This window comes from Eurytemora carolleeae, unplaced genomic scaffold, assembly GCF_000591075.1.
Source record: "Eurytemora carolleeae unplaced genomic scaffold, Eaff_2.0 scaffold1577, whole genome shotgun sequence".
Lineage (NCBI taxonomy): Eukaryota > Metazoa > Arthropoda > Copepoda > Calanoida > Temoridae > Eurytemora > Eurytemora carolleeae.
In genome coordinates this window covers 21,224-41,095 of record NW_019397487.1, presented here as the reverse complement: position 1 = coordinate 41,095, position 19,872 = coordinate 21,224, and the positions used below count along the sequence as shown (strand labels likewise).

The window sequence follows — 19,872 nt, the reverse complement described above, 5'->3', positions numbered from 1 at the left end:
TATATTTGAGTTTAACAATACGAATGATTTTTTCTATCTAAAAGGACTGTGTGGGGCATCTCTATTGTGACCTTCCCTGCAAAGATGGCAATATCTGATCTACAACGAACCCCTTAAAAGCTTTTTCTGACCAAGTATCAATGAGATATTGAAAACTGATGATTTCTAATCCTGGTTTCTCTACAAAAGTAGGAATTACTGCGGGCGCAAGGAATTTATTAATTATCAAAATTTAAAACTTCTTTACATTAAAACTCCTAAAAAAGAGCTTCCACATTATATATCAGATAAAGGTTTCAAGGGTACCGTTGTATATCTGACATGGACAAAACAAATTCTAGTTTTTAAACTATATTCTTTTCCAGATAAAATGTTAAACGTTGTTATCACCCTGGGCCTAATTGTAGGAAGCAATGCTCTCCAGTGGGAGGCAAACAGGTAAAATGGTACAATATGATAAGACAAAAACAAGAATAAAGTATAATGTATAAATATAGTTTCTAGTCGGAACATAAAAGTTGATCATGGTTGCGATCTCATTATCATCAAAATTGTTTAGAGTTAAATTATCTTCTTTAAGTAATTCATGAAGAATGGGTAAAAGGTGCCGGTAGCACCCGTGGTTAATCTCAACATTCGTCCAAAACTTGGCAGAAAACTCCTGCTTCAAAACTAAACCTGGGCAAAGTTCCGTTAACGGAATGGAGGTTTTCGATAATAAACGGAAGAGTCCTTTACCGAACGGCAAAACCGTTTATTTTTAAACCGTTAACGGTAGGTATTAGCCGTTTTTGAAAAAAAAAATAACGGTTGACAACGAAAATAGAAAGGTTTTTTTGAAACGGTAAATTTGGTTTTTTTCCGCTGAGAATTGCATAATTTTATATATTTTTTGCGTGTTTTGATGTTTTTAAAAATGTCGTCTGTGTTCAAAACCTTAAATACTGAGGATAGAGAATAGAGGCAACTTTTGAATTTTGATTTAAAAAATTTGGAGTGAAAGAATCTGGAATAGGATAAGCACAGTTGATTTGGATATCTGGAAAAGGATTAATATTGTTCAACTGCTGTTGCCGTTAACGATTTAACAACTTGTTAACACCGTTAATTCTTCAAAAGACCGTTAATGATTTTTTTAACGGTTAACGAATTTTCCTTTTTGCGGTTTGCCCCCTTAACAATGTATCAAACTGCAGCCGTTAACGATTTTTGAAAATTTTCCATTAACGTCCTTAATAAAATTGAGATCGTTAACTATCGGTAATTTTAAAAAAAAACTGTAAATGCCTGTAACGAAACGAACGTTCCGTTCTTACCTTTATAATTAACGGCTACCTGAAATTTCTATTTTTTTATGGTTAGAACTTACCGTTAACGAAACGGTTAGAAAAAGTTGGAACGTGCCCAGCCCTAGTAAGAACTCATATGTTCAACCTTTTCTCTGAAACTTGAATTGACACACAAGAGAATCGCTATTCCTTAGACGATTAGCAAAATCAAATTTTCTAATTCCTAATTCTTTGCAAATATCTTAAGATTTTAAGCTTAAATTATTTGATCTGAATTCATTGTTTAAAATTATCAAGGTCATACGACTTTGGATGGTAAAGATGTTCAGGGATTAGAAAATCAGAGTTTGGACAAAGACTCAATACCGTTGGTCCTTGTTCTATTATATGTTGAATGTTGATATTGTAGTGTATTGTTTATATATTTACTATTTACTATACGAAACGTGTTTATGAATAGGTCAGTTGTTAAGGTAGGGCACAAGAAGTAATGTAGGTCAGTTGTTCCGTTTTGGGGGAAAAAATCATGATACCCTCTATAACTAGATTGGTAGGCACCATTCACAACAGTACCCTTGGAACCTTGCATTTTCAAAGATGAATTAAATATTTTAGATTTTCTAGCTGAGCCGGGAACTTTTGAATGGTGTATATCGAGATCAATGCCTGATCTTCTCTTTTTCTTAATCTCGAGACTAACCTAATCTTGTGTTTGTATCCTGAAAAGCGTACAAAATTTAACCAACCAGAGTGGCGTATCAAAAGCCGGGAAATTTGAAAAATTGTGCGCCTTTTAATAGAAGTCTATGAAGACTCTTTCTTTGTTAGAAGTTTATCAAGAAACGTATTTGAATTTTTCTAATCTTATCTTTCAATTTCTCTCAAGATCAAAGAAGAAACCAAACCGGTTTTTTCTTTTATAGAGGTCACAAGGTTTTAATGGAGAGGGAGGGGGAGGTGACTAGGCAGGGTTACACGAAAGAAATTAGACTTTATTTCGTCCCGCTTTTTATCATTTCTTTATATAAAGTATCCTGGCACAATGATCTCTAGACTGCTAGGACAAGTTGCAACAATTTTCATGACAGGGTCGGCTTTAAAGTTTAAAGTTTAAAGTCTGCTATTACAACCCTAGACATGTTGAGTGTAAAAGCACCTGTTTTAGCTGTTCATTTTTCTGTGAGAGCTTAAAGAATTTGATAATTTACATTTTTTGGGAATATGAGAACAATTTGTTTAGTAAAATAATTCTCACAGCAATAAAATTTGTTGAGATATTCGTAAATTTTCCAATTTTGAGAATTGTCCCTTTAAACTCTGATTATTTTTAGCCCTGGAGAAATTCTACCAAATGCTCTCGGTCTAAACGCCAACACCAACACACTCAAGTATTTTTGCAAGTTTCCAGGTAAAACTTTTTTGTTTTTGGTTTGTTGGCATCTTGTTTGATTAATCATTGTTGGGAATGATAAAATTTAAAATTTGAATTCAAAATTATTTTCTCTTTAATTTGTTTGTATTATATACTGTAGTGGTCGTAGTTAATTTCAATATAATGAAGACGACTGTTGATTTAAAAGTAAACAAAGAGAAGCTGTTTGTTTGGCATGCTATTCTTGCTGCTTGAAAGTTTGGTAGAAATAAGAAATTGAAATCGAAAGTCGTCTTCATTGTATTGATATATATGACGTTGACTGAATGCCAAATCGTAACTTTGGCAGAAGTTTTTTCAATTGCTCGATAACTATATCGATTGATTTTGCATCAAAATTTTGCAAAAATGAAAGATTTAATTTTGAATTACGTCAGACTTTTTTTGAAGCCTCCTAATGGCAAAAAATATACCTAAAATATATCACAATAGGGAAAAAACAATTCTCTATTTTCAGATGGTGTTATCGGTGTTGTGTCAAATAACAAGGACATCTGTCAAGGAGTCAAGTAAGCATAAACATTATTAAAACATTAAATTTTGTAAAATTGATAAAGTGAAAGGTAAATGAAACAGCCCTGCACTGCACCACACCAGAATCGTTGGATTGTTTCATTACATTCTAAACTTTTAAATAAAAAACGCTTAAATTTAATCGCTTATTTGGATGACTGCCAAACAAGCGATTTTTCGTCGCTAAATTAGCATCAATAAGCAATTTTTATATTTATAATTAGAAGTGTATGTTCAATAGTGTAAATATGTTGTTGTGTAAATATGTGGAACTAACATCTACTTTTTTACTCTACAGAGGTTTGGTCCATCACCATCACTGAATTTTAAATATGTTTATGTACATAACATTTATGATACATCCGCATGTTATGTACAAGGTAACGTGTTATGTACATAACATTTACGATACATCAGCATGTACAGGGTTATGAACAGAGTTATGTGTTATGTACATAAAATTTACGATACATCCGCATGTACAGGGTTATGTACAGGGTTATGTGTTATGTACATAACATTTACAATACATCCGCATGTACAGGGTTATGTACAGGGTTATGTGCAGGGTTATGTGTTATGTACATAACATTTACGATACATCCGTATTTACAAGGTCACCCACTAAGGATGAGACTGTGAAGACGACTTGAAACCTTTCAATTATGACTATTCCTAGCTTATATTGAGCCTTCTGTCTTGAATGTGGTCTTTTAATGGTTTCTTGAATGATTTGGAAAAAAAAGAAAAAATTTTATATGTGGCAGGGTAACATCTTTTGTGGTAAAAGAAAACAGACAATAGATAGTGGGTTTCACAGATTATCCATTTACTTATTTTTTTATTTACAATTTGTAATAATGCTTATGGGAATTATTAACCAGGGATGGACCGTAGTAATAATATCATGAAAGAGAATGGAGGGTAGGTATTAGGTAAATATTGCATACTTTTTACTGAAAATATTTTTATAAATGTTTCCAGGGATGGGGAGTATGTTTCTACTGGAGATTTCTCAGTCCTAACTTCAACTTCAAACGAGGTATTTAAATAAACTTTTTAATTAACGAAATATATTTAAAGGGACTGTAAGCTTAAAATCAAGTGACCCTCCATACAAAAATTACAAATTGCCAAGCCACTTTCGCAGAGAAACCGCAATTGAAAATAAAAAGTTAAAGAAACAAAAATATGGATATCTAATTTATACCTGATCAGACAAAGCTTTTATGGCCGGGTACCGTTGACATCTGTGCATGAAGGTTCACTTCAAATTACGCTTACAGTCCCTTTAAAGGAAGCTGGGAATAAGAAGTAAGACTATAGTAGAAGACAAAACGCTGCTCGCAAAGAATAGATTTATTAAAAAAACATACTTTAATTATTGTTAAAAAATGTCGTTTGGTTTTAAATCTAAGCAATTTTTTAAGCAAATTTTCAAAACTAATGATATAAACTTTTTTTCAATGACTCGAGTTCTAGAATGTTCTTAATAAGAATCATGGTGAAATTAGAATCCTGCACTTGTTCAATTTTTCAAATGTTTATCATCTGGACTATAAGGGTTTTTCAGCCGATTTTTTTGTGGAATTCTTATCGGGTTTTATTCATTACACCAAGGACCAAATTATATATTATATATTAAATTGTTAAAAGTTGTATGTTAACCCTATCCCATTGACCCCCCCCATCTAAATTCCATCTTAACCCTATCCCTGGTGGGGGGGGGTCAATTTGCCCCCCCGCCACTCTAAATTCCATGTTAACCCTATCCCTGCTGCAGTACTTGACCCCCCCTCTAAATTCCATGTTTACCCTATCCCTTTGGCCCCCCCCCCCCCTCTAAATTCCATGTTTGATGTTCAAATATGACAAATGGTGCATAATTTAAAAGCTCTTATGCTCTACTTTAGAAAAAAAATTTCCAAAAAATGATAAAACATACATTTTAGAAAAGGGCCTTTGACCATGCCATTTCAAATATGCAAAAAATGGTGCAAATTTTTTAATAACCTGATGTAATTATATAAGATAAATTAAAATTGTGCAAATTTCTTTTGACGAGTTGTATGCAAATAACTTGTATAATCCGTTTCTTTGTGTCATATGCTTTTCAAAAAGCTAAAAAATTATCAAAATCTGACGACTGAAAGTGGGTCAAAACAAAGATTTAGTTTATTTTAAGTAAAAAGTACTCATTCAGGCATTGTACTTGAGGACTCAGACAGTTAGTTTTAAAGCCCGGTTTTATACCTAAGTGGAGGGCTATGGGTATTTTAGAAAAGTAGGAACATTTTAGAAGCCTTGTGCCAAAGTCGCCATCTTTTAATCATGTTTTAAGCATCCTCTGATTTTCGGTTAAAATTGGTGAATTTTCAAAAATAATAGATTTTAACATTTTTTCTAGAAAAAACTTTTAAACTTCGACCAGCCGTTAAAAAAAAATTATAAATGACTCATTTCTAGCAAGAAATGTGTGGTGAAATTATAAGTTTGTTTCAACAATTTCAAGTGTTTTTATTCATAGGTCATTACATAATAAAGTATTGAAAAAAAAAACACTGCAACTGTTAAATGTCAATTATGGATTTATCAAAAGGACTAATTTTTTTCTGTCTTTCTTTTTTCATCTCACCTTTCTTTGTTAAAGATGATTTACATCAACTTACATTGCTCTGGTGTTAGTCACAATATCAGCTGTATCATTAGGCTCATTAGAATCCACCAGAAGACCCTAGAAACAGAGATAAAGCTAAATTTCATCATACTGTGTATATAAGCTTCACACACACATTCTCAGTTATCAGTCAAGACAGAAACCTCAAGATGACAGACAACATTTCATACAAAGGATATTTGAGGTTTGAGAAGAACGGGGAGGATGAGGTGAGAAGGTTCATGATCTCCAAGGACATGAGCAACAACTTCAACAACTTGAAGGAGAAGCTAGTTGTTGTATTCCCTCAACTCAGTGGCAAGGATATCAGCATCACCTGGACTGATGCTGATGGAGATAATGTTACTATTGCTAGTGACGAGGAGCTGAAGATTGCTTTGTCTGAGATGACTGGAACCGTTAACAAGATCAATATTCTAGTACAAGGTGAGAAGAAGAATAATGGTTCTACTAGAGAAATCCATCCCGGAGTGACCTGCGATGGTTGCGAAGGGCCTGTAGTCGGATGCAGGTACAAGTGCATGGTGTGCCCTGATTATGATCTTTGTGAAAGATGTGAAGCCAAAGGTCTTCATAAGGATCATAACATGATGCGTTTATCTTCCTCTCAAGTACAATGGCCTCGCCATTTTTTCAAGCGTCTCCATAAGATTCAAGAGAGGATGGACCTGAAAATGAAGGAAAAGAAGGGAGAAGAAAAAGAGGAAGATCAAATTAAGTTTGCTGGACCAGGTGGAAGAGGATGTATGAGGGGTAGAGGAGGTATGGGGGGAAGGGGAGGAATGAGAGGAAGAGGTGGTATGAGGGGCATACACAATGGCATGTTTATGGGTCCAAACCCATTTGGAGCCATGATGCACGGTTGGATGGGACCAGAGATTGATGAAGCTGCTTATGCTCAAGTTAATTCTGCACATGAAGCTGCTCACAAAGCAGCTACTGATGCTGCTAGTTCTGGCACTTCTGATCCTAGCACTGCTAATTTGATGAACATGGGAAATCTTATTGCTGCTGCTTTGGATCCCTTTGATATTAATGTTGATGTTTCTGTGGAAACCCCAGAAGGTGTATGTACTTCTACTTCTTTCTCTAGCACTGCTGCTTCTACTGCTGAGAAGGAAGAAGAAGCTAAAAAACCTACATCTAAAGATTCTACCCCTGAACAAGCCGTGGATGATGGTTGGGCAGTACCGGTTTGTACCCCGTTGGAAGAATCTGCTTCTGCTAAAGCTGATACTGCTACTGAAGCTGTCCACCATCCAGATCCTAAGATCAAGGTGGCACTGGAGGCCATGATGAATATGGGATTTAGCAATGATGGAGGTTGGCTGACTAATCTTCTGGAGGCCAAGAATGGAGATATTGGAAAGGTCCTGGATATGCTCCAACCTGTAAAGAAGGGGAATTAAACAAGAGTTGATATTAGTATGTGTGCATAAACTGGATCCAGAAATTTAATTCTTATCTTATCATTATATATAAAAATTGTCATATTTAATCTTAAACAAATAAAATATATGCTAGCAGAGTAAAATACTTGTAATGTTACTAAAAAAGTGTAAAGAAAAGAATTTGTGGTAAAAGAAATCCAACAAATGTATTAATCGCCAAGCCAAAATAATTTAGTAAATGACCTTAGTCGGGAGGACTTTATTTAGCTGGCCAAAATCATTTAATTGTTAAAGAAAAAAGGTTGTAAGCAGAAACAATTTCAAATAACCCCTCAATTGTAGAAAAATGTAGCCTCTAAAACAGAAGCTACATATACACTACAGAGTGTCCAAATAAGCATGACAAATTAAAAACTACCTAGATTGACATTGAATATGTATCGTACAATGTATATTGTACTGTTTATATATGCAAAGCTAATGATAATGACTTTTATATGCTAATCTTCCACGGGAGCTTTGTGCCCCTTTCGTTCGAGGTTTTGAGCTTTTAATTTTCCTTTCTTTAATCTTCAGCCATCTGAAAATTTATAATGTTGCAGATTTTCTGTTTTTATTGGTGGATTTCCAAACAAAAAATGGGGTCAAGGTTTGACAAGAGGACATATTTTGAAACCTATAAATATAATATTTATGTTGAATAGGAAGTTGATTGGAAGTACTGTAGTGAAGCACCAACAACTGCTATATCTTGTGATCTACAGGTATAATTCTAAGGGGAGTTAATTTCTCAAAAAATCATCCATTAGATGGCAGAAACTCAGGGAAAACTAAGGTTGCATAGTAAAGTTAGATACTCCGGTTGCGCCAGAAATGTCGTTCAATTATAGCAATGAACACTCAAAATTCTCATTTGACGTTTCTGATTATTGGCAGAATATGAAGAACGCACATGCAGAGTATATAACCTTATTATACAACCTTGGAGAAAATCTAAATATTATGTTAAATCTAGGGAATAAGAATAAAGGGAAGGGAAATGGCACTGGTTTGGCATGAGAAAGCCAGTCGCACTGCTTTGCAGACGAGTTCGTTATTTCACAAGCACACTCTTTTAGTGCAGACACACAACATGACTACAGTCAAGGAAATTGCAGAACAATGTCGTCAATTATAATTATAGCTTGAATAACACATAGTTTATTGTAAACTTTAATCAAATTATATTCTTTGCATGAAAATTTGGCTTATAGTGTTTGTTGACTTAAAGAAATAAATAAAGTTTGACATGTATATTAAACTTATTTTGAAGTAAACAATTAAAAATAAACAAATGTACTTTCCTAGACTGTACAAATACCGAGATTATTATGTACTGTATATACCTACAGTACAAGCCTTCGGTTCGGTATTTCTTACGCACACTCTTTTGGTACAGACACACATACATGACGTTTCCGCCCCCTGGTTAAATCTCTCTAAAGGCTTAAATGGCCGGAAAGTGATCGTAATTTCAGTTTACCCTCTGTATGCAAGAAAGGAATTCCAGATTCACAATAATACCTTTAAAGTTTTGTCTGATCAAGTATGAATTAGATATCAATGTTTTTAAATTCTAAATCACGGTTTCTCTACAAAAGTAAGTTGCGAATTTCTACTGCAGGAAAACATCGGAAATTTTTGCATGGGAGTCATTTGTATTTACGCTTACAGTTCCTTTCAGAGGTTTAAGAGGTTTGACTTCTAACTTTTGACTTGTTGATTGCACTTCTTTAATGTATTTAAATTCTTTAGGTGACAAGTGAGGGTGATTGTCATTTTGTTGATTGCACTTCTTTAATGTATTTAAATTCTTTAGGTGACAAGTGAGGGTGATTGTCATTTTGTTGATTGCACTTCTTTAATGTATTTAAATTATTTAGGTGACAAGTGAGGGTGATTGTCATTTTGGCCAATCTGTCTACTCAGGTAACTTTATAAACAAACAAATTCTTTTTATTATATCTAAACCATCATGAATTTTATTTTATTTATCATAATATCTGAATATATCCTTAGCTGGGAACTCATGTATTGTGGATATCGAGACCAATGTTTTATCTCAATCTTTTGCTAATCTGCAGATTAATTTAATCTTTGTTTATTATCCTGCAAAGTAATCGTACCAGTCAGGGGTTGAAGAGAGCTTTATCAGAGGTTGAAGGGAGCTTTGATCAGGGGTTGAAGAGAGAGCTTTGATCAGGGCCGGGGTGGAAGGAAGCTTTAATAAGGAATTGAAGAGAACTTTGATCAGGGTTTAAATTGAGCTTTTATCAAATGAAAAATAACTAAATTAAAGAGAAAACGCATTGATTCTCAAACTAAAAGTTCCCACAATGAATATCAAAACGAAACGATTGGGATAATTAGAATACAACACAGTTCCCAGCTCTTTTCAGAAAATATCGACATCTGTGCTATTTATGATTTAATTGAAAGAAGAAAAAAAAATTAAATGATATTGTTTTCCAGATGGTATCTGTCATGAGAGCATTGGACCTATCCAGGATAGTTGTATTATTTTACTCAACAAATATAACAAATCCATTATTGTATTAAAAAGTCAAAATATCCAATGTATGTTTTTTCAAGAATGTTTGAAAAAAATTGCAAAAAGTTGTCGCAAATATGTTAAAAAAAGAAATTCTTTTGCAATTATGATGCGATGCTTGTTTCAAATATTTCTAGAGTTTCTTTTCATGCTAAATTTTTTGTGTGGGTTAAAATTAGTTTTTTTTTACTCAAATATCCAAAAAGTACAGTGTTAGGCGATATATCAATACAATAAAGACGACTTTTTAATTTAGGTTTGGATTGTTTACAAGCTTTAATCGAATTACAAGTTTACAAGTAATCAAAGAGGAGCTTTTTATTCGACAGCTTCCATTTGTTTCCTTGTTCATGTGTCAGTGTATTGAAATCTAAAGTCGTCTACATTGTATTGATACAATAATAAAAAAAACATTATAAGATTATTTTCTAAAAATTATCATCGTCCTAATTCAACTAAAAACAGGATGGTGTTGTAAACATGGTGGTTAAGAAAAGACCTTCCAGGTACTTTATCCATATTTATCCATATTTATCTATATTTATCCATATTTATCCATACTTATCCGGCCATATTTATCCATATTTATCCATATTTATCCATATTTATCTATATTTATCCATATTTATCCATATTTATCCATATTTATCCATATTTATCCATATTTATCCATATTTATCTAGATTTATCTAGATTTATCCATATTTATCCATATTTATCCATATTTATCCATACTTATCCATATTTATCCATATTTATCCATATTTATCCATATAATCCATATTTATCTAGATTTATCTAGATTTATCCATATTTATCCATATTTATTCATATTTATCCATATTTATCCACATTTATCCATATTTATCCATATTTATCCATATTTATCCATATAATCCATATTTATCCATATTTATCCAGATTTATCTAGATTTATCCATATTTATCCATATTTATGCATACTTATCCATATTTATCCATATTTATCCATATTTATCCATATTTATCCATATTTATCCATATTTATCCCTATTTATCCCTATTTATCCCTATTTATCCCTATTTATCCCTATTTATCCATATTTATCCATATTTATCCATATTTATTCATATTTATCCATATTTATCCATATTTATCCATATTTATCCATATCTATCCATATTTACGAATTTGTTAAATTTAAAGGGACTGTAAACGTAATTTTAAGTGACCTTCAATTTTGATTATTTGTGTCAGAATTCGACACTACTTTATGTCGGACAAAGATAATTTTATAACATGTTTAGATGTTTACATGTTTACATGTTTACATGTTTACATGTTTACATGTTTACACATGTTTACATGTTTACATGTTTACATGTTTACATGTTTACATGTTTACATGTTTACATGTTTACATGTTTACATGTTTACATGTTTGCTTTTAAAATTTTAATCTTATCAAAGTTCTTTAATTAGATTAGAACAGCTGGAATTATTTTAACATTTCTGTTTTTCTAAATCTCCATTTTCTTCATGTTGTTCGTGCATCAGCCATCATGTTCGGCTAGACTTGAAAATATAATTAAATTAATAATTAGGTGCCCCTTCAAACTGTACCTGGTATCAGGAAAGGCCCAAGACGGAACATGCACATAGAAACAAAACTCGTTAAATCGAAAAATTGAACGTTTAAGTTCAATTTTATGTTTAAGATAGTAATTGGTAATTATGATAATTGTTAACCATATGTATTCTCAAATCCTTTACACAGTTTGAAAATATATGTTTAATTATGTTTTTGAAATATATAATATTTGTTAAAGATTTTACCACGTTTTATTATAGTTAATTTATTTTTCTACAGAACTGTTTTAAAATCTGGATGAGAACCCAAAACCATTGGTAGCAAATAAAATTGAAGGCATTGCGAGGAAAATTTTTTTTCCAATAATTCCAAAATATATTAAGATAGGAGTGATAATTGACATTCTGGCTTAACAGTCTCTTTTTTTCATAGTTCAAAACCCAAAACTTTCTGTCACTTCCAGATAAAAAAATGGTATTTTATAATGCATAATGTAAAACAGATATCAGCAATCACCAAGGTTTCTATTATGTCATCCAGGATATCAGACCATTATTAATTAAGTCTACGTTCATTTACAGGGAGTGACCGGCAAGGACAGTTGAGTTGAGACATGTTAAACGTTTTAATGATGTGTAATTGCTGAGTATGTGCGCAAAGTCGACGTTTAAAATCATGAATTTTGGTGGTTACGTTTTCAGAATCGATATTTTAAATTAATAAATAGCATAGACAAAATATGTAAAAAAAAATTCTAAATTAAACTAATTAGTTTTTTAGGAACAGGTTTAGAAAATAAAAAATTAACTCTTATCATCGAAAATAATCAATCTTATTCAGTTATTGGTTTCTGTAATGTCTCATTGTCCACAAACATTTTCTGTAGATTTTCTGGAATTTCTATTGAGAAATATATGTTCCTAAACTTGTCATAAGTTTACTGTAGAATTTTTGATACATTTTTCGTCGTCGTTATTTAATAATTTAAAACAAATCGATGCTAAAAACGTAACCACCCAGATGGATGATTTTGAATGTCGACCTTGCGCTCAAACTCAGTAATTATGCATCATTGAAACGTTGCATATGTCTCAAATGAATTTTAAAAATATTCTCCACAATACTACAAATTCAGAAAGTTGCACCAATCACCTCGGATCGTAAAAACCAATTTAATTTTAAAAAATCATCCAGATATTACAAACAAATCTACAATTTGTAATTTGTAACGTCATCCTCGAAAAATACTCACAATCCATCTCCAATTATTAATAAAAATGTAAACAATGAATGTGTAACTTAATTTTATTTGAAATATTCTAACAATCTTTATTATATGAGGTTTTTAAATAACAACCTGCTCAAGTCCTTAATTTTGTATTTTTTTTTTGAATATTTTATAAATAAATTTGATACTTATATACTTATAAAACACACATTTCTCTGATAAACGAGACTCAAGTATAGCACGTCAACAACTTAACTCATATTTTAAGGATCAAAGAAATAAAACATATTTTTTATCCTTTTTTATTTTTAGTTATTTTGATATTGTTTTCTAAAGTAGGCACTTAAATATAGATTTAAAGAGAACAAAAAAATAAATTTGATCTTGTAGATTATCTTAATAATCTCAAATGTGACTTTTATGAAAATATCTTTATTTTCAATTCATGTTGGGGACTTTAAGGACTGTAAGCACTTTAAGGGACAGTCTGTTTACGGTTAAAGGGACAGTTTGTTTAGGGTTAAAGGGACAGTCTGTTTACGGTTAAAGGGACAGTTTGTTTAGGGTTAAAGGGACAGTCTGTTTAGTGTTAAAGGGACAGTATGTTTAGGGTTAAAGGGACAGTCTGGTTAGGGCTAAAGGGACAGTCTGTTTATGGTTAAAGGGACAGTCTGTTTAGGGTTAAAAGGACAGTCTGTTTAAGGTTAAAGGGAAAGTCTATCTAGGGTTAAAGGGACAGTCTGTTTAGGATTAAAGGGACAGTCTGTTTAGGGTTAAAGGGACAGTATGTTTAGTGTTTAAGGGACAGTCTGTTTAGAGTTAAAGGAACAGTCTGTTTAAGGTTAAAGGGAAAGTCTATCTAGGGTTAAAGGGACAGTCTGTTTAGGATTAAAGGGACAGTCTATTTAGGGTTAAAAGGACAGTATGTTTAGTGTTAAAGGAACAGTCTGTTTAGAGTTAAAGGGACAGTCTGTTTAAGTTTAAAGGGAAAGTCTATCTAGGGTTAAACGGACAGTCTGTTAGGATTAAAGGGACAGTCTTTTTAGAGTCAAAGGGACAGTCTGTTTAGGGTTAAAGGGACAGTCTGTTTAGGGTTAAAGGGACAGTCTGTTTAGGGTTAATGGGACAGTCTGTTTAGGGTTAAAGGGACAGTCTGTTTAGGATTAAAGGGACAGTCTGTTTAGGGTTAAAGGGACAGTCTGTTTAGGATTAAAGGGAAACTCTGTACAGGATTAAAGGTACAGTCTGACATTCAACCTTTTACTGAGGAAAACTAAGAAAGATATTTACGTTATCTATCTAAAATCTGGTTTCTTTCATGTCCCGGCACCATAATTTCTTATGTCACTTTTACAAAATACATCACTTGAAAACTAGAAAAACAAGGCCACCTCTTTCTTTTTGATCAGACCTTTTATTTCTATAAACATCATATTTTTAGCAAATTTGCATATTTCTACTTCAAAGTAAAGGCAAAGTCACGTGACTACGAAAGGATGAAATATGAAAATGCTCAAAAAAGATTTGAAAACTCATCATGATTCTTGGTTTAGTCTCAAAGGAAAACCGGCCCTGTTTACAATTTTGGAGTAAAACATATTCAACTATTTAAAAAAAACGCTTCCTATAATCCTAAAATAAGTTTTAAAAAATTTGAGTTAACACTGCAAATTTTAATAAGGCAAATGCTGTCGTCAAATCTTTTTTTATGCAAAATATTTTTTGTTCTTTCAATTTACAACAAAACTTGGCAAAACTTGAAATAGAGTTGTTTGGAGACAAAATATTGTATTCAAGGGTTTCATTTGAATAAGACTATAAAAGTCCTAAGTAAAAACAGGTATTGTTGTAAATCTGACTTGCTACTATACAAAGGCTCTTTTTAAAGGGATTGCAAGTGTAATTCAAGCAACCCTCCAGCAATATCCAATTTACAACGGTACCCTGATCAGAAATGTGGAAGATATTGTCGTTTTTCTAGGTTTGAAAGTGTTAAATTCTGATATATCTTCCTGCAGCGGAATTGCACCTGCATTAAGAAACCAAAATTAAAAATAAATAGATTTTTAAAATTATAGACAATGATATTTTTTTGCTAAAAAGTGTAAATAAGAAAAGAAAATACAAATAATAGATTAGAAATAAAAAAAGAAAAAGAAAAAAATAATAGAACTTTGAGGGTAGGATTATATTTAAACTTAACAAAAGTGTTCCCATAAAAGTTGTAGTTATCGAAATAAAATTTTACTTAAATTTTTATTTTAAAGAAAGAAAAAAAGAATTCTCTAGAAATATCCTAAATTTTTTTTTCTTTTAATCCGGTGCTATAATACATCGCTAATTTACATTATAGCACGATGCTAACTTTAGAGTACGACAAAAAAATTCACCATAAAGTGAGTATCAATAATGAAGTACAGTGTACACAATAATTTTATGAAACTATTGTAGCAAGCTGGAGAATGGAGAGTCGGGAGTCCTGATTCAGATTCCGAATAAAATGAATTTGAGCCGCGTCTCAAATCCACCAAAACTCGGTTTCAATTGAGCGCAGACTTAAATCTTGAAACGTTGAATGCACTATTAAGTGGAGCCAACCATAGTTGAGCCGCGTCTTAAATTTAAGCCGTGGCTCAAATTCTTTAAATTCGTCCTCAGAAGATTTAAAATCTTCAATATAAAACTTGTCATTTATTTAAATATTACCAAATCCAAATAGAGAATTAAAAACTATTCATTATTTTAGATTTAATATGAATTTAAATTGTTCCAGTTTTCTAAATTAAACTTAATAAAATTTGAAATAAAAGGAACTGAGGACTCGCTTAAAACTCTTTTTTCTAATTCCTACATCTTTGTAAACAGATGGTGTAAACCTAGTAGATATTTAAAACTTGATCTATTTGATCTAGCAGAATCGATATTTAAAAATATCAAACATCAGGTTACAAAGGCATTAGGAGTAGAAAACTAGAGTTTGAGTACTTTTGACATGCAAAAATCAAGGTCGGAAAAAAGCAAGAGAAAGAACAATGGTATCTAGACAATCATGAAAATCATTCTTCCAATGTTTAGACAGCCTTGACTTTAAAGCGTCGGCAGGGCTTTGGTTTCACCTCACCAAGTTACAAATACCTTTGTGTAGCCCTACATATAAGCATTATAAAACTGCAAAACTCTTGTTTATTGCATAAGTTTAAACAAAAAATTGGCACAATACTGCTCGATTTTTGCGTGCACATCTTGGTTCGCAGTGAGTATGCAGATGCACCTTACCAAATAGATTATCAAGTACAATAGGTGGCAACAGAGAAATGAACCAATTATACACGACGTCATAAGTTTCAAATATAACAAGAAAAACGAAATTTTCTCACATTAGTTGACATGTTTTTCAAGATTAAATAAAAAAGTGTAAAAACAGAAAATAAAGAATACATTTAATTGCACTTATTTTAGTGTGAGCTAAGCACTTTATTATTAAACTATCACTATTTTTACTGAGAGTGTACAAATTCTACGTTGCCATCTGTAGTACTAGAATCTATTTGTACCTTACCATAGATATTACTTATAATTTTGTGACCCTGGACTAAAATACTTCAAAACTGTCTAGGATGACAGTGTTCTTTAAAGGAAGTGTTCGCGAAAAATGAAAGGGGGTATAGGCTTAATGCGATAAAAAAGCGCTTTTGATCGCTACTAATCTTATTTCTATCTGTTGCGTCTATAAGGAGAAAATTGTTAAAGACGTCTCATACCGAATAACTTAGCGTTCATACAAATTGAGAAAATTGCAACATACGACTTATAGACCGTAAAAAATCAATTTAATTTCAAACAAATCATTCAGATATTACAACCTATAGTCATCGATTATCTTTCGCCACATTTGTATATAGTTTATATTTTATAATATTTTTTAATTAGTTTGTTTTGAATTTGATTATTTCTCTTGTCGCTTGAGCAACTATCTAAGAATGCCGCGCACCACTCACATTTTTCGAAATCCGTTAAAAACGTTTTCTAAAAAAATAAAATAGTTTTGTTTTAAACAGACTCGAATAAATTTACGAGAGATTAACCCAATGAAGAAATGATTGAAAATAATAAATAAAAGTGATCTTTTTTATGCTGCATGCTACATGGGAATATACTGCAACATAAAGATAAAGCAGTATTTTGTCAGTTACTTCTTTTACACTTAAGCTAAATTTAAGCGCGTAACATTTTTAAACTGTTATAGTCTAGGCCTAAAGAAAAGCGTAGCACGCACCTCTGCATGACCCTTTAGTATAAAAGTAAATTCAACCTAAAGTCTGACTGCGTCAACCTTGTTGCACCGGCTAGTGCTGTCATTTGTCCGCCTTATTTACCCAATGTCTGTGGGCGATACAGTACAAACTAGGAACGAAAAGGTTGACCCGGCTCGGAAATTCAAATGTATACTATCAAGGATTTGTGAGTGCGACACTTTTAAGTCGAAGTAAACTGCTCTAATAATTTGATGACTGTAGGTTTCAGAGTTGTCTATGCCTCAGGAGGGAGGGGGGGGGGCATGCGGCCATGAGCCCAGAAATATCCGGTTCGAACCCAGGCAGAACCCTGCCCGAACCCCGCGGTTGAATATTTCTGTAATAACTGTATAGATATATATAGAGATCAGCTGAAACTTTAAATATATAGAGAGATAGATTAGATAAAACTTAGATAGATATATAGATAAATAGATAGATAGATATATAGAAAGATAGATAGATAGATAGATAGATAGATAGATAGATAGATAGATAGATTGATAGATAGATAGATAGATAGATAGATAGATAGATAGATAGATAGATTGATACAGCTAGTAGGCTGGTCAGATCTATATAAACAGAGGCAGTTGTCCCAGCTAGCTCACGCCGGTCATAGTAGAAAGAATAGAGAATGAGAGCTAGATACTAGAGAGAGATTGCAAATATCAAATTTCTATTTCTATTTACTTTGACAAGTTAAACTAGTAATATAAAGGATTCACATGACAATATCTGATTAGGGAATATTGCCGTGATTACGAAAGTGACAATATATTTAAATATTTCTGGATTAGGATGGATTGACAATATATTTAAATATTTGGTATCTCTGAATCCGATCAGCAAGTAAAAAAGAGGATTATATCTTCCTTTTCTTAGCCTTGAAAAGAGACAAATTCTGTCTCTGCGTCTTTTTTTTCATTGTGTCTACTGCATAAGTCCGCGGGTACAGCGACTAAAAATTATCAATTTGTAGAAAGTAAAACAGAGAAAGCAAGATTTTCTTGTTTTAATTAAAAGTTAAAATTTGAAAATTGGGCAGCTAGCTTTTCAAATTTGGGGGTGACTTGGCAAACCCTTAAAGAACCTTAAAAATATAGAAAAGAAAATGTAAGCGTAATAATTTCAAGTGACCCTCCATGCAAAGATGGCAATTTTCGATGTACAACGGAACCCTCAAGGAGTATGATATAAAAGAGAGATACAACTGACGCGGCTCACCCTACAATATGATTATACATGCTCCATTTGTATAAGAAATATTCAGAATAGGTTATTGTATACGAGGTAATTGTACCTCAGACAAATATTTCTTATTCAAATGAAGTACCGTCTGCAAAGACTGTATAATCAAATCAAATGGTAGTTAGTTGTATTCTATTTTATACTCCTTAAAAGCTTCTTCTGATCAATTTCATTTGTAGTTTTTCTGCAAAAGTGACTTGGGTATTTCTAAGTTATGAGAAACAATAGAGAAATTATCATAATCAAATATTTTCTACTCAGATAAATATTTCTGTCATATTTTATTAAAAAATAAAAGCTGCAGAATTGAGGATATGTATGTGGATGTTTATTTAAATAGCGGGATGTAAAATTAACATTTAAAGGGAAAAATGAATGTATTTAAACATTTTAAAGTTCAAAATGTCCGTAAATTGGAACAAAAATAGACGCAACTTTTTGATAAATTTCAAAAAATTATTAAAAACTATTTTAAGATTTTTTAAAAAAATGTTAACATTATCTCTAGATTTTTTCTACACAGTCACGTTTTATAATTTTTACAATTTTTTCCGACTTTCATTTCAGGATTAACATTTTTTTGATAAAAACATGATTTTGAAATAAAAAAAACTAAAATAGTTTTAAAGAGATTGAACTAACATACATTAATATTTATTTTTTAATATTTTTTAAACAGTCACGTTTTTTAATCTATTTTTTAACAGAATTGGTCTCCTACATCCTAATATTATTTATTTATGATCAAAAAATAATTTTTAAATAAAAAGTTGAAAAAATTTAGATGTTCTAAAGATTGACCAAACATAATGGAACTTTGTTAATAATCTTCTTAATCAAATTCCAAAATTAATTTTGGAATTTTTAACCTTTTAAAAAAATTTTTAAAACAAACAGATAAAAATGTTTAAATGTTTCAAGTTTCGTTTCTTAAGATTGAACAAGAGGAACTTTTGCTGATAATCTTCTACATAAATTTTAAAAATAATTTTATTTTTAGATATTTTTAGACTTTCATTTTATGAAAGTCTCCAATTTATATTTTTTTTGATAAAAAAAAAATATTTTAAAATAAGAAGATATCATAAAAGTCACGTTTTTAACTTTAAAAAAAGGCTTTATACATAATACAACTGTATAATGAACATATCCAAATATTTTGTGTGTTTCATTGGTTGGTCATTTGGCATGGGGGGGGGGGTAACATTGACCCCCCCCAAACATTTTATGTTTTTCATTAGTTAAAGGAATTGAGTCTTTGCCACAAACTCAAATTTTATAATCCCTAAATCTTTGCAACATGATGGTGCAAACCTTACATATTTAAAACTTGATATATTTGATCTAACAGAATTCATAGTGTTTCAAAGATTATGGTTTAGAAAATCAGAGCTTTAGCCAAAGACTCAAGCCAAAGATTCAAGCCAAAGGTTCAAGCCAAAGATTCAAGCCAAAGACTCAAGCCAAAGATTCAAGCCAAAGACTCAAGCCAAAGATTCAAGCCAAAGGCCTTTGTTAAAATAATTAAATGATTCAATAATTCAATACGTGACATGTGTGTTATACAAATTGACTTCAAATAAAATATGAATGAACTCCATTACAAAATCAAACTGCTTATCATTATTTGTTTTT

The 19,872-nt window shown here is 31.6% G+C and overlaps 2 protein-coding genes across 2 annotated transcripts; both read left to right on the top strand.

Moving 5' to 3' along the window:
- The first annotated feature begins 334 nt into the window (after nucleotides 1-334).
- On the top strand, nucleotides 335-11,705 carry LOC111714557 (uncharacterized). Its single transcript, XM_023489691.1, has 9 exons — nucleotides 335-438; nucleotides 2,621-2,697; nucleotides 3,179-3,230; nucleotides 4,219-4,276; nucleotides 8,007-8,066; nucleotides 9,225-9,270; nucleotides 9,814-9,848; nucleotides 10,358-10,398; nucleotides 11,477-11,705. The coding sequence occupies exons 1-9, from the start codon at nucleotides 371-373 to the stop codon at nucleotides 11,532-11,534; spliced, it is 495 nt and encodes a 164-aa protein (XP_023345459.1). The 5' UTR covers nucleotides 335-370; the 3' UTR covers nucleotides 11,535-11,705.
- On the top strand, nucleotides 6,028-7,445 carry LOC111714555 (sequestosome-1). Its single transcript, XM_023489690.1, has one exon. It carries the CDS (start codon nucleotides 6,061-6,063, stop codon nucleotides 7,318-7,320), a length of 1,260 nt encoding a protein of 419 aa, XP_023345458.1. The 5' UTR covers nucleotides 6,028-6,060; the 3' UTR covers nucleotides 7,321-7,445.
- Nucleotides 11,706-19,872: the final 8,167 nt, after the last annotated feature.

Coding starts and splice junctions, on each gene's coding strand:
- LOC111714557 (XM_023489691.1), top strand. CDS start 371: ATGTTAAACGTTGTTATCACCCTGGGCCTAATTGTAGGAAGCAATGCT. Junction 3,231..4,218: donor GACATCTGTCAAGGAGTCAA/GTAAGCATAAAC, acceptor AAATGTTTCCAG/GGATGGGGAGTATGTTTCTA. Junction 10,399..11,476: donor GTTAAGAAAAGACCTTCCAG/GTACTTTATCCA, acceptor ATTAATAATTAG/GTGCCCCTTCAAACTGTACC.
- LOC111714555 (XM_023489690.1), top strand. CDS start 6,061: ATGACAGACAACATTTCATACAAAGGATATTTGAGGTTTGAGAAGAAC.